Source organism: Artemia franciscana, unplaced genomic scaffold, assembly GCF_032884065.1.
Source record: "Artemia franciscana unplaced genomic scaffold, ASM3288406v1 PGA_scaffold_50, whole genome shotgun sequence".
In the NCBI taxonomy this organism is placed as follows: domain Eukaryota; kingdom Metazoa; phylum Arthropoda; class Branchiopoda; order Anostraca; family Artemiidae; genus Artemia; species Artemia franciscana.
The window spans coordinates 340,483-354,881 of NW_027062691.1; the positions used below are offsets into that span (position 1 = coordinate 340,483).

At 35.0% G+C, this 14,399-nt stretch overlaps 2 protein-coding genes across 8 annotated transcripts in view; both read right to left on the bottom strand.

Moving 5' to 3' along the window:
• LOC136041934 (histone-arginine methyltransferase METTL23-like) overlaps positions 1 to 14,399 on the bottom strand; it is a 240,388-nt gene that overhangs the window by 1,515 nt on the left and 224,474 nt on the right. The window lies entirely within an intron of this gene.
• LOC136041935 (protein lin-10-like) overlaps positions 4,965 to 14,399 on the bottom strand; it is a gene marked incomplete at its 3' end in the record, with an annotated part of 204,436 nt that continues 195,001 nt past the window's right edge. For all 6 annotated transcript variants that reach the window (XM_065726747.1, XM_065726746.1, XM_065726745.1 and 3 more), the window contains 2 exon segments: positions 4,965 to 5,147; positions 10,859 to 11,023. In XM_065726747.1, the coding sequence (XP_065582819.1) occupies positions 4,965 to 5,147; positions 10,859 to 11,023 (348 nt within the window).

Consider the following 14,399-nt stretch of genomic DNA (forward strand, 5'->3'; position numbering starts at 1 on the left):
AAGAACAGAGAAAAGGCAGTAGCCTAGGAAAAACATAATCTGTCTGTAAACCCTGACCTACAGAAACAGGCCATAAAATATGGAAGGAATTCATCTACTCTTTTCTTGTAAATAAAAATTTAAACGGTTTTTTATCTGTAATGCCAACTACTTACTACACATTGGAACTTTAAAGTAATTTGACTTAAAAGTAACTAAATTTGTGGTTGATTAATCGCTAAGTGTCAACTAATTTACAAATTAATTAAGTTTAAAAACAAAAACAAATATAGCTGCTTTCATTCATCCATTGTTTTGTTCATGCTGAGAGAGAGAGGTTTCCTGCAATGTCAGTGAACCAAGGTTAGGGTCGGGCCGAAAGGTTCACCCGACATTATTGGTAGAGACATATTATGACAGGAAGGAAGGAATGGCGACAGGGACGTTCCCCAGAGTAGGTTTCATCAGGTAGAAGAATGTTTTGGCAAGGGCAGAGCAAATTCCACCCCTCCCACCAAAACCAAGAGTACAAAAAATACAAGCGGTATAAATTAAATTGAAGCATTCCAAGTGAATTCAAATTATTCCATTTTATGGCGTATGTCTCCTTTTTCCTTAACAAAAAAAGGAACCAAATACCAGGCCCCATTTTCATAGCTCCATAATATAATCCTCTTCTGTCATTCTGAATTGCAACGAGAATTGATAAAAAAAGGAGAAATATACGCCAGTTAGAGGCGTGTGTCTCTTTATCTTCATAACGATACAAGATAAGAAAAGTCTGACTCCAACATTCCATTCCTCATGCTTAGTTTATCCAAGACACATACATACCCCATTATGACCAAAATGGCATATGTCGCACTTTTAATTATCCCAGCTGGTTTGTCATAAGGGTTTATTACGACATCTTAGGAAAGATAAAGGTATTAAGTTGAAACTTCAGTACCTGTTGAGGGGGATTTATAACTAAATATGGATGTTAGAATTGCCTGTCTGCAATATATCTGGGATGGCTCAGGACATTAAAGTGACACAGTCACGAAATATTGTATTGTATATCGAAAAAAAGTAAGCGCATGCGCTCAGTGCATGCGCTCTATGTATGCATGCAGGGTGTCCAAGGCGTAACTGAACAATATTTGAGGAACAGGTAAAAGCAATAAATTGAACCTTTGAGGGCTAGTACAACTACTAGTTATGCATTTAGTACTACAGCTATTGTGACTTTTCAAACTGAAATTGCTGTTAACTGTTTGAATTTGTGACTACTTACAACTGCAAATACTTGTGACTGTGACTGCAATCCCAACTACTTGTAATTGCAATTGCCAGTGCATATGGCTTTAACTGCATCAGCTACTTTGCTATAGCAAATAACAAGAAAACCCCTCAGAGCTGGAGCAATGCCAAAGGGGTAGATATAGACTGGCTGGCAGGCTTTCTAGCTCAAAATCCACAGCTGTCACTACGCAAGCCTGAACCCATAAGCTTGGATCAAGCGGTGAGCTTTAATGGGGTCAACATTGGACAGTTCTTCTCAAACCTGAAGTAGGTTCTAGAAAAGCTTCCTTTGACTACAAGTGACATATACAACTGTGACAAATTTTTTTTGCATAGTTCACGTTCCTCCTGTGGTGTTTGGAGAGAGGGGTTAGACGAGTATGCAAGACAACATCTTCAGAAAGAGATGCCCCTGTGACCATGGTTGGAACTGTTTCTGCAAGCAGTCAGTATTTACTACCTTACTTTATGTTTCCAAGGAAAAATTTTCAGCCTCACATGCTAACTGGTGTTCCAGAAAACTCAGCAGGAGAGCCTAACAATCAGGCTGGATCAATCAGGATCTATTTTTGAAATATATTCATCATCTTAAGGACATATTCACATGCATCTCAAGAGAGCCCAAAGCTTCTAATCTTAGATACCTATGACTCTCATATCTCCTTAAAAGTTGCCCAGTTCGCAAAATATTCAGGCATCAAGCTACACATTAGCCGCAAGATCTAGCTGTTAAATGTTAGTGTGTATTTTCATTTCAAGTGCAAATACAAAAATGCTGTAGATAACTGGATGTTGTCTAATCCTGGGAAGACCTTGACAATATACGACAAAGAACAAAGATAAGAAACTCTCTTTGTTCTTTGTCATGGCTGGCTAGTTTGGCTTCAGATCTTTCATTTGACAATATGTGACATTGCTTGTCTTGTTAGACAAAGTCTTCTTCTATCCCAAACAACATCAAGAGTTTCTCACAGAAAACTGGCTACGTCTGAAAACTAAGTCAATACCCCTCAGCAATGTCACACGTTACCCAACATGGTCAAGGACGTAAGAAAGGAGCTTCAAAAGTTCTGCAGGAAACCCATCAAGCTTCAGCTTGAAAAAAAAAACAAAGAAAGAAAGCAAATATCAGCAAGTAGTTGATGAGATAGTTGCTGAAGGGAAAAACACCTGCATAAATAAGAAACTCTGCATAGAGCCAGAAAGTGAAGATGAAATTGACCTGGACAATGAAAGTGAAATTCTTTGTAAGGTGGCTTTTCTGACGAGGAGGAGCTTCAGATATTAAGGCATTCGAAATAAAACTGACATCATTTATCAAGCATATTGATAAAAGAAAGCTCGATCATTTTTTAAATTGCAAGGAAGCAGTAGAAGAAGCTGATATAATTTTTTTTTTAGCAAAATACTAAAATGGAAAGTGCACTACCGGAACTTCAAACCGGTTGTTTGATTTCAAGAAGATCAAACGTAAGATGGATATTTTTGGAAACCCCTACGCAGTGGAAATCAATAATGTACCAACTGATTTGCAAACCAACTTGATAAATTTGCAAAGTGACAGCACATTTAAATTGCTTTTAAGTAAAAAATCGACTTGGTGGATTCCTATGAAAGTTTGACTTCTGAAACCTACAAGGAGTTAAAAAGGATCGCTCAGCATATAATTATTATGCTTGATAGTACATATATTTGTGAGTAAACTTTTTCAACTCTGAATTATAGACAAGAAACACTGTTTTCGGTTATCAGATATACATTTAGACGCAATGCTTCACGTCTCTACTGCAAAAATGCAAGCTAATATAGAAAAAAAATTTTGCAAGTCAAATGCAAGAAAAACATTTCATTGATTGTATTAACTACAATAAGTACCGTAAAAATAATATACATTAAGGGTTTTATTTTTGAACCCAAAATGTACGTATATAAATATTGTACATATACTCTAATCATTATACTATACCAACAATACTACACTACAGTGCAATAACCTGTGACCAAAATGCGGCCCGCGTAATATCCCAACGTAAAATGTTGGCCCTTTTACAACAAAAGATTTCCGACCCATGCTCTAGAATATAAGATTCCCAAAACTCCCTAAGGAAATTCTAAAATACTTACTTGCAACACACCTTAATAAGTATCAATAAACTTTATCCACCCCAACCCTATAACGGGCAAATATCTGGCCCATATTATAAAAATATTCGATGAATTTTCAATAGGCCAACTTGTTTCAGTCTCCGTTTGCTCCTGTTGTCATTGTTTGTTTGTCGTTAAATTAATAATAAAGGAGTCGGTCTATAGAGAATTCATTGTTTCTACATAATTCGTGGTTATATATTTGTCCATTAGGGGGTGGGGGTTAAAGTATACGGGTATACAAATAAGGAATGGTGTCAGTGAGTATATTAGTTTCTTTTTTAGCCGTTTTCAGAGTCTAATAACATTTCCTACTCGATAGTGTGAATTTTAAAATTATACGGAGTAGGCCTATAGGAATGCTGAATATTTTTCCAAATTTTATCAAGATAGACATAGAATAAAAACAAATAATATGATAGGAAAATTATGTTTAAGTAACGAAATTGCTACAACAGCAAATTCTTAATATTGACGAAAATTGGATACCATATAGAACATATCTTTAAACAACATAACGTCTTTGTATTTCTGATACCTTCAAGCCAGACATAGACTAGTAGCAGTTCCAATGAGTCAGTCAGAAGTCTTGATCAAGACCATTTTTTTCCTATTCTCGTGCAAAGGTAGCAGATTCATAACTTTGTAGTTCATGAATATCTTCCTTGCAAATAATGATAAAACCAAACAGCGCCAATCACCATTTGGCTATCGAATAAAAAAATTCTAGAAACCAGTTCGACTGAGTTAACAATAAAATGGACAAAAGGGCAAATTTCCCAGATAGGTATTTTTCCCCTTAAAACATCTCGAGTATTTTTCGATCAAATAAGTAACATGATAATATATAATCCAGGAATGTGTCTTCTGGTCAGTCTCCACCATTGTTTGTTTTATGGACTTGATCAATATGGGCTCTGAATAGGTCATACTGCAAAATCAGGTAAAAGAAAAAACTTTCATGTCACAATGTGAGCATGTGTTACTATGATACTCTAAGTTCTTAAGATATTCATACTCGTTGACCAAATAATTGCAAGGCTGGAAATCCTCCAGAAATGGGGAGAGGGGAAAATATTTCAAAAAAGCTTTTTTACGAGTAAGATCCGCAAGATACTATATTTCAGGGGTATAGTTGGCTATGGGGCAGAAGGGGGTGGGGCAGCCGTCCCCTATACTCTATTTTGACCCCCCAGACCCCAGTTTGCCCCCCACCCCCAGCTGAAATCTAGTTTCTTCCAAAATCTTGTCAAAAGTATAATAAGCCAGCATAATTAAAGCATTCACAAAAACGGGTCAGTTTTCTTTAGTCTATCTTTGCCTTTGTTGTACTATATGGCTAATAATTCAGTTTTCAATGTCATTTTCATTTGATTTGGAACATTCGGTCACCCCCCCCCCCTCATCCACCCAAGAACTTTTAAGAAATTAAGCCACTACTACATTTATTCGAATATCTCGATACTTATGTTTTAATATACATAAACTTATGTATGTTTCTAATCTTCAGGGAGAAAAATGCCTGTCTACCCCTCCCTCCTTTGACAAAGTCCTACCTCTTTCTGAAGATCCTTCCTTGAAAACATGGCTAATTCATCTCCAAAAATCTCTTGTGAGTTTAAAACTTCTTGATAATCAATCTCACGTCCAAAAGTCTGATCCTCAATCCCATTGGCCTTCAAAAATTCCATATAAGCCACCTGAAATGCTTGACCAATCGATTGAGCGATGAATTGGGCCTAAAATGGAAATTCCCTGTTTAATATTCCATAATTATAACATTCTCCTAGAAATAAAAATAACAGATGCACATAAAATGAAGATAACATTAACCAGTTCTAAATGAATTGAATAAAAAAACAAACAAGTTTTTATAGCTGAAATTGAGGAGCAACGTTGAAACTTAAAACGAACAGAAATTATTATGTATATGACGGGGTTTGCCCTCTCCTTAATACCTTCCTCTTCATGTTAAAGTATTTTCAAACTTCTGACAAAGCTTCTTATTCTAATCAAACGACCATTGTGATTCTGGAGTCATTCTAAGAGAATTGGACAATAGTAAAACTTTAAAGTAACGAGCAAGGTATTGAAGAAGGCAAACCCCATCATATATGGAATTATTTCTGTTCCTTTCAAATGTCAATGTTGCTCTTTACTTTCAGTTGAAAACTTGTTTAATTTCTGATCATTTTCCAACTAAAGCTGAGAAATCCAGCTTCACTTCATGAAAAAGTCCCTCCCACAGCAGAAAATTCTTCAAAGTAAAGTTCTTCCCACATAAATACCCCCTCCCTCTCAACAATTCCATATTTGCTGAAAATCCCACAGGGAAATTTTTTGCAGACAATTCTTCCTGAAAAGTCATCCTTAACATACTCTCATTTGAAAAAGGCTTTAATTTCTGACCGTTTTTCAAATCATTAAACAAAAAAAAAACAACAATTTTTTAAAACAAAGCAAGGAGCGACATTAAAACTTAAAACGAATAAAAATTACTCCGTATATGAAAGGGGCTTTTCCTCCTCAACGCCCCGCTCTTTACGCTAAAGTTTGACTCTTTCTCTTAACTCTACATTTTAAAACAGTAAAAAACTTTAGCGTAAAGAGCGGGTCCCCCCAACCCCCCATTGCACTTCCTGGCTGAAGGGTCAAGAAACGGAGATCAGCACCGCCGGTACGGACTGTAAAGTCTAATGCCGTATCCTTTACCTTTTTTTTTTACCTCACTTTCAGTAGAAAAACTTTTCATATTTATTTTTTCATTGTTTTTTTAAATAATGCTAGAAAATCCTGCGCCCCCTCCATTGAAAGTCTCTTCCCAATAAAACGTTCCTCCATTGAAAGGTCCTCCCACGTAACCCCCCCACTTCAACTCTCCCCCCAAACCAAAAAAATCCCCCTGAAAACGTCTGTACACTTCCCAGTAACCATTACTATATGTAAACACAGGCCAAAGTTTGTAACTTGCAGCCCCTCCCACGGCGACTGCGGGGGAGTAAGTCGTCCCCAAAGACATAGTTATTAAGTTATTCGACTAGGTTGAATAAAATGGCTATCTCAGAATTTTGATCCGGTGATTTTGGGGAGAAAATGAGCGTGGGAGGGGCCTAGGTGCCCTCCAATTTTTTTGGTCACTTAAAAAGGGCACTAGAACTTTTAATTTCCGTTAGAGTGAGCCCTTTTGCGACATTCTAGGACCACTGAGTCGATACGATCACCCCTGGGAAAAAAACAACAACAAAAAAACAAATAAACACGCATCCGTGATTTGTCTTCTGGCAAAAAATGCTAAATTCCGCATTTTTGTAGATAGGGGCTTGAAACTTCTACAGTAAGGTTCTCTAATATCTGATGGTGTGATTTTCGTTAAGATCGTATGACTTTTAGGGGGTATTTCCCCCTATTTTCTAAAATGAGGCAAATCTTCTCAGGCTCGTAACTTTGATGGGTAAGACTAATCTTGATGAAACTTATATATTTAAAATCAGCATTAAAATGCGATTCTTTTGATGTAACTATTGGCATAAAAACTATCCTCCTTACTACAGTTCGTTACCACAAACTGTTTGATGATGGATATCCTCTCCGTGGAAAATTTTCCCCAGAAATCCCCTAAACCCAGTAGAAAGTTTCTCCAATGAAAAATCCCCCCATGGAAAACCCATTCTAGACTATCCCAACCCCGCTGAGAATTTCCCCCGGAACATCACCAAATGTTAAATTTAGTCGGCAAACAAAAAGTAAGACAAATAAAAATAATTTGGTAAAGGAATTCTGGTCAACTCTCTCTTTGTAAAATTTTCCCTGGAAAGATCACCCACGGAAACTTTTCTCTCCATGGAAAATTTTTCATCATAGTAAATCCTCCGAAGCAGAGAGTTCCCGTCCCCCCAGAAAACAAGATGTCTAAATACCTCCCAACAACAAATACAATTCGAAAACAATGGGTAAATTTTGTAACTTACAGCCCTTTCCCCAGGGACTGTGGGTGAACGTGTTATCCCTAGAGTCATAGTTATTGTACCTTTCAACTATGCTGAACAAAATGAATGAACGAAAATTTTAAGCGGACGACTTTGGGTAATAAAGGTCGTGGGAGGGGGCTACTTACACTCTAATATTTTTGGTTACTTTAAACGGGCAGTAGGACTTTCAATTTCCGACCAAATTAGTCCTCTCCCGATCTTCTAGGGCTACTGATTAAACGTGATCACTCCCTGGAACAAAACACGCATCCGTGATCTTTCTTCTGGCAAAAAATGCAAAATTCCATATTTTTGCTGGTAGGAGCTTCAAATCTCCACAAAAGGGTTCTCTTATGTCTGAAACGCCGAATCTGATGGTGTGATTTTCATTAAAATCGCTTGACGTTTTAGGGGTATTTCTCTCCTTTTTTCAAAATTGGTCAAAACCTCTCAGGCCCGCAACCTTTGATGGGTAACATCAAAATTAATGACCTTTATATATTTTGAACAAAATAAAAATTCCAATTTGTTTGGTATATAATTGTTAGCAAATCTCTCTTTCTAAAGTTCCGGTTACTATTGAGCCGTGTCGCTCCCCACTTACAGTTTGTTACCACGAACTTTTAGATAAGTTTTGTGAGTCACAAAAAGTTGATAAGTTGTAAAAGATTTGAAGCCTTATTATTATTAAATAACAAATCAAATTTACAGTAATGAAACAATACAACAACTGAACAATAATTACAAGAATTAAACAAAGAACTAAACAGTAATTACAGACAATATCTAAACAATGATCGAATTAAAATAACAAATTAAAATTAAATAATAAATAAAAGAAAACGAAAAATATGCTTGATAATTGAATAAGTTAATCGGTTATTGACGTACGCAGTATGTACACAGATGAACGCAGTATGACGGTAAGGCACATGAATACTAAGCAGAACAATTACATTTGAAGTATTTCAATGGGATTTGAAATCAGCTTAGTCATTAGCCTACGTAAAGAATGTTCCAATACAATTAATACATTACTCAAATTAGGATTAGAAGTAATATTTTCTTATCTATTTAAACTATTTTTATCTATTACCTATTTTTCTATCTGAAAAAATGGCAAGTCCAAAAAAAATTTATAGAAAAAACTTTAAGACTCTATTCGGTACTGAATTTACGGTACAATAGCTCGCTCGCGATGGAATAGCGCTATTTCTTCCATGCCACCAGCAAGGTTTACCAAGATTTTTTAACAAGTTGTTAAGAACAAGTTACTTATAATAGCTTAACCGGTTCTAATATAAATTAGTCGAGTCTACTTCTAAAAGTTAAAAAAGTGAACATATAGTCTGAAAAAAAAAAAACAACAAACAAACACAAACACATTAGGATTATTCCAACTGTTCTGACTGCTATTCCCCCTATGAATGTGTTCTCACTAATAAAGAAATTTATCCAAACATGTTGGTATGGAAAAAAAAAATCAACTTCTTGCACTGAGAACGTAGCTTTCTTCGCGACTGTTAATTTTTTTCAAACAGTTTGTCGTAACAAATTCTAAGTAAGGAGCGAAACAACTCGATATTAACAGAAACCTTAAAGAACAGAATTCTGATATCAATAAACAAATCGAAAGAATTGGCTTATTATGCTGACTCCAAACATATGAGATTCAAAGTTTGACTGTTTGTCCCAATTTCCGAAGATGAAACACAAGAGCCGTTTAATTAGAATAAGAAGCTTCTTAAAAGTGCTAAAAATTTTAGCGTGAAGAGCAAGGTATTGATGATAGCAGCAACCCCTTTATATACGGAATAATTTATGTTTGTTTTAAGTTTTAATATTGACCCTTACTTAGAGTTGAAATTTTTTTTTCTAATGATATGCTAAGCAACTGGAAGTCAATCCCTAGATGTCTGGCGGTCACCCAACTAATAAATATTTTTCATATCTAACTCTACTATCAATATAGTTGAATTCATGTCACTCCACTTTCCTCTCGATTTTAATTGCAGTGTTTTCCTTTTCTGTGAAAGGTAAATTTTTGCAGTATTATATTCAACAGTCTTATATTCAACTTATGAAAATAAAGGTTAAAGTTTAAAAAAACTTATTTTATTTGTTTTTTTAGGCCTAATGTTTGTTGTTATTTTTTAATGTTAATTTTTTTTCTTTTCTTTGTTTTAATTACGCTCCATATTTTTCCTTTTTTTATAAATGAATAAATACATTAAATACATGCCATCTTGTAATACATGGATACATAAATAGATAAAACATTTTGTATGAATATACAAAATGATATATAATGATAATCATATATAATAAATAATCATAATATAATAAATACACGTATAACAAATATATAATAATAAAACATGGTATATAAACAATTTTATAAACATAGCTTCTTTCTTCAACTAGGATTCGTAAATATAGGAAAGCTAATAAGAAAATACGAATCATTAATGTTCGTTAACATTAATTTTCAGGGAGATTTTGGAGCGCAAAATTTTCCATTGGGACGATTACCGTTACCTCAACAGACTCCTCCTAGCGGAGTGGTTAACACGATAGACTTGAAATGCTTTGTCCGTGAGGACGGGGGCTCAAGTCTTGGTATCGCTGGTTATTTGGTTTGGAAGGAGGTCAATGGCGTGACTCTGTAAGCTCAGCCAGAGTCAACCCAACTCTAAATGGGTACCTGGAGAAATCTGGAAGGTAAACAGGAAAGGTAAGCGAAAGCACAAGATGGCTGGTCAGCCAGGCCGAACAACCAGGAAGTGCAACAAATTGCACTTCCTGACTGAAGAGCCATGAACCGTAGATTAGCCCCACCAGTAGGGACTGTAAAGTCCAAAGCCTTACTTTTACCTTTTCTTTACGACAGACACGGGGTCTTTGTGGAGGCTCGGGTGAGAAGCAAAGAAGAAAAACAAAAAGAATACCCTAGCGGCGTTATCACTTTCATCACTGAGCTTTTAATGAAGGCTATAATAGGTAATTTAAGGTCCACTTGTCGATTCAGCCTTCTGAAAATAGGCGCATTTCTGAAGGCCAGTCCCTCTATACTGGCAGAAACCTAAAAGTCAATACTTATAAAATAATAAATAACTCCAAGACGCTTTGCTGCCACAAGCCATGCAAGAATTCTAGATACTACTAAGGTCTTTACATTAATCTCCCGAAAACAAATTTTGTCAATATGACACAGGAATACCTTATAATGTTTCTCTTACTGATGAGTACAGGAACGAGTTTAGAGGTGAGGCCCTCAAACTTTGGTCTCACAATAAACTTACAGTTTTTACAATTTCCACGTATTTTAATATATACTTCTCTATAAATTAAAGTACATGGATATTTCATAGGAAACGATGGAGCGCTTTAGAATATATAACTATATATAATTATATAATTAGAATACAGAATATAAATAGTCTTTAGAACTATTTTAAATCCAATAAAATAAATATACTAGCCTCTTCCGATTCAAAGATATGACAGACCATTCTCGGCGTTTTGCTTATCCTTGGGCCATCTTCTCCTTCAACTGGTGGAGTTCTTCTCCGGGCCATCAAAACAACTAAATCTCCTATGTCAGCAATATAGGATATTGTTCGCAAAGCGTGATCCATCATAATCTCCTGAAAGAGAAAGGTATCATCTGCTACAAAATTGTTAATAATGTTGGAGCACAAAAAATTGTACATACGGCTAAGGAAAGGAGAGATAATTGACTATTCCTTTTAATAAGATTCAATTAAATTCAAGATATATAGAAACAAAAATTATAGATGGGGAACCAACAGAAAGCTAGGCTCGTATAGAAGGCTACTTTAATACTAATACGAAAAAAAAAATAGTTAAAAATATTTAGAGGAAGAAGGAATAAAAGAGGCTACCTCTAAAGTAAAATGACAGAATATGACAATGACATAAAAAACACGATGATTTGCAATCAAGGGCAAATCTACCTGCATAATTGGTGAGTTTCTGTTACTCTACATACAAAATATTTGGAGAAAGAAGAAAAAAAGGCTACCTCTGAAGTATAACGGCAGAATATCAAATGACATAGAAAAACATGACAATTTGCCATCAAGGGCAAATCTACATGTATTATCGGTAAGTGTCTGTAACTCTACATACAGAAAAAGCTTATTATAACGACAGAATATACCGACAGTTATAATGACAGAACATCCAAATGAAATAGAAAAACATTATAATTTGCCATCAAGGGCAAATCTACTTGTAAAATTGGTAAGTGTTTGTAACTCTACATACAGAAAAAGTTTATTATAACGACAGAATATAACGACAGTTATAACGGCCGAATATCAAAATGAAATAGAAAAACGTGATAATTTGTCATCAAGGGCAAATCTACCTGTATAATTGGTAAGTGTCTGTAATTCTACATACTTAATATTTGTAGGAAGAAGGGAAGAAGAGACTACCTCTCAAGTATAAAGACAGATTATCAACATGAAATAGAAAAACATGATAATTTTCCATCAAGGACAAATCTACATGTATAATCGATAAGTGTCTGTAACTCTACATACAGAAATAGTTTATATAACGACAGAATATCAAAATGCAATAGAAAAACATGATAATGTGCCACCAAGGGCGAATCTACTGGTAAAATTGGTAAGTGTCTGTAGCTCTACATACAGAAAAAGTTTATTATGACGACAGAATATAACAACAGTTATTACGACAGAATATCAAAATGAAATAGAAAAACATGATAATTTGCCATCAAGGGCAAATCTACCTTTATAATTGGTAAATGTCTGTAACTCTACATACAGAATATTCGGAGGAAGAAGGGAAAAAGAGACTACCTCTAAAGTATACCGAAAGATTATCCAATGGAAATAGAAAAACATGATAATTTGCCATCAAGGGCAAATCTACCTTTATAATTGGTAAATGTCTGTAACTCTACATACAGAATATTCGGAGGAAGAAGGGAAAAAGAGGCTACCTTTAAAATATGACGGCAGATTATCCAAATTAAATAGAAAAACCTGATAATTTACCATAAACGGCAAATCTACCTGTATAATTGGTAAGTGTCTGTAACCCTACATAGAGAATATTTGGAGGAAGAATGGAAAAAGAGGCTAACTCTAAAGTATAACCATTAAAATGAAATAGAAAAACATGATAATTTGCAATCAAGGGCAAATATAACAGTATAATTGGTAAGTGTCGGCAACTCTACATACAGAATATTCGGAGGAAAAAGGGAAAAAGAGGCTACCTTTAAAGTATGACGACAGATTATCCAAATTAAATAGAAAACATGATAATTTGCCATAGAGAGCAAATCTACCTTTATAATTGGTAAGTGTCTGTTACCCTACACAGAAAATATTTCGAGGAAGAAGGTAAAAAGAGGCTAACTCTAAAGTATAACGACAGAATATCAAAATGACATAGCAAAACATGATAATTTGCCACCAAGGGCAAATCTACATGTATAATCGGTAAATGTCTGTAACTCTACATACATAGGCTAATATTCGTAGGAAGAGGGGAAAAAGAGGCTACCTTTAAAGTATAACGACAGATTATCCAAATTAAATAGAAAAACATGATAATTTGCCATAAAGGGCAAATCTACCTCTATAATTGGCAAGTGTCTGTAACCCTACATAGAGAATATTTTGAGGAAGAAGGGGAAAAGAGGCTACCTTTAAAGTATGACGACAGATTATCCAAATTAAATAGAAAAATATGATAATTTACCATAAAAGGCAAATCTACCTGTATAATTGGTAAGTGTCTGTAACCCTACATAGAGAATATTTGGAGGAAGAGGGGAAAAAGAGGCTAACTCTAAAGTATAGTTTGTAAAGTTTAAAACGAACTTATTTAACTTAGGCCTCTTAGCAATGCCTCTTTTGCATTTGGGGCAAAATCTTGATTGTCCCCCCTCCCTTGTCTTCCAATAATTTTGAGGTCAAATTCTACCAAAATTTTCATTTATTAACAAAATGCGCTGTCTACTTTATTTTAACAAATAATAGGTTTCAAAAATTACAAAATGAGTAGTGATGCCTCAGTCTATTTAAAGATGCCCACAAGGGGGGTATAGAGTTATCAATCGCTCAGGACGTTATTACGCGCACCTGGGTCTTACACAACACTATACTATACTTGTTTGTTTTTTAATGTTACATAAATTATTCTAGTATAATTATTTTTTTAACTTACAGTTGAGAATGCAAGTAAATGCCAAAGCGAGAATGCCAGCACTAAATAGGATTCTTTTCCTCCTTTAAGACTGGTACAAAGACCCCCATCTAAGAACAACTTTAAAGATAATAAATATGAGTCTCGCAAATGCACTTCCAGGAAATATAGTACACCCATTAAATTTTGGCTGTTTATACCCTAATGTACCAAGGACAGATAAATGAAATCTTAATGTTAGAATTAGCTAAGTGGAAAATCAAAAACTTAAACAACCGATCACGTCAGCTTGGTGATATCTCAGCCTGGTGATGAGGGATCGAGAGGCTGAACCCAGTTTTACCAACACACAGCCAAGAAACGTCATTAATCCAATCCACATACAAGACTAATGCCGTGTACAGGTGGGTTAATGGGTTGGGAGGCGTTTGGAAATTTTTTTATCAAATATATCTTAAAATCATTTCCTAGTGAAAAATGTCTTCATATGCAGCTAAGCAGCTTTTGGTAATAGCTGGCACAACAATTGGCATAAAGAATTTGGCTAAAAAGACGCTCAGGGTGCATATTTCTTTTGAAGGCGCAGTTGCCTTAGGGCATAAACATACTGTAAATATTTCAAAAGTTTTAACAGACGAAAAACATTGTCAAATTTCAGGGATAGCTTTTATTTACTTTTTATCACGTTGCAATATGGCATCATGACAAAAATGTGATGCAGCCCTAAAACTTCTTAATTTTTAATATAGAATATTTTGAAAATTGATGTTTTAAAGTACTGGACTTAATGGGGTCCAGTGGGGTTTTACC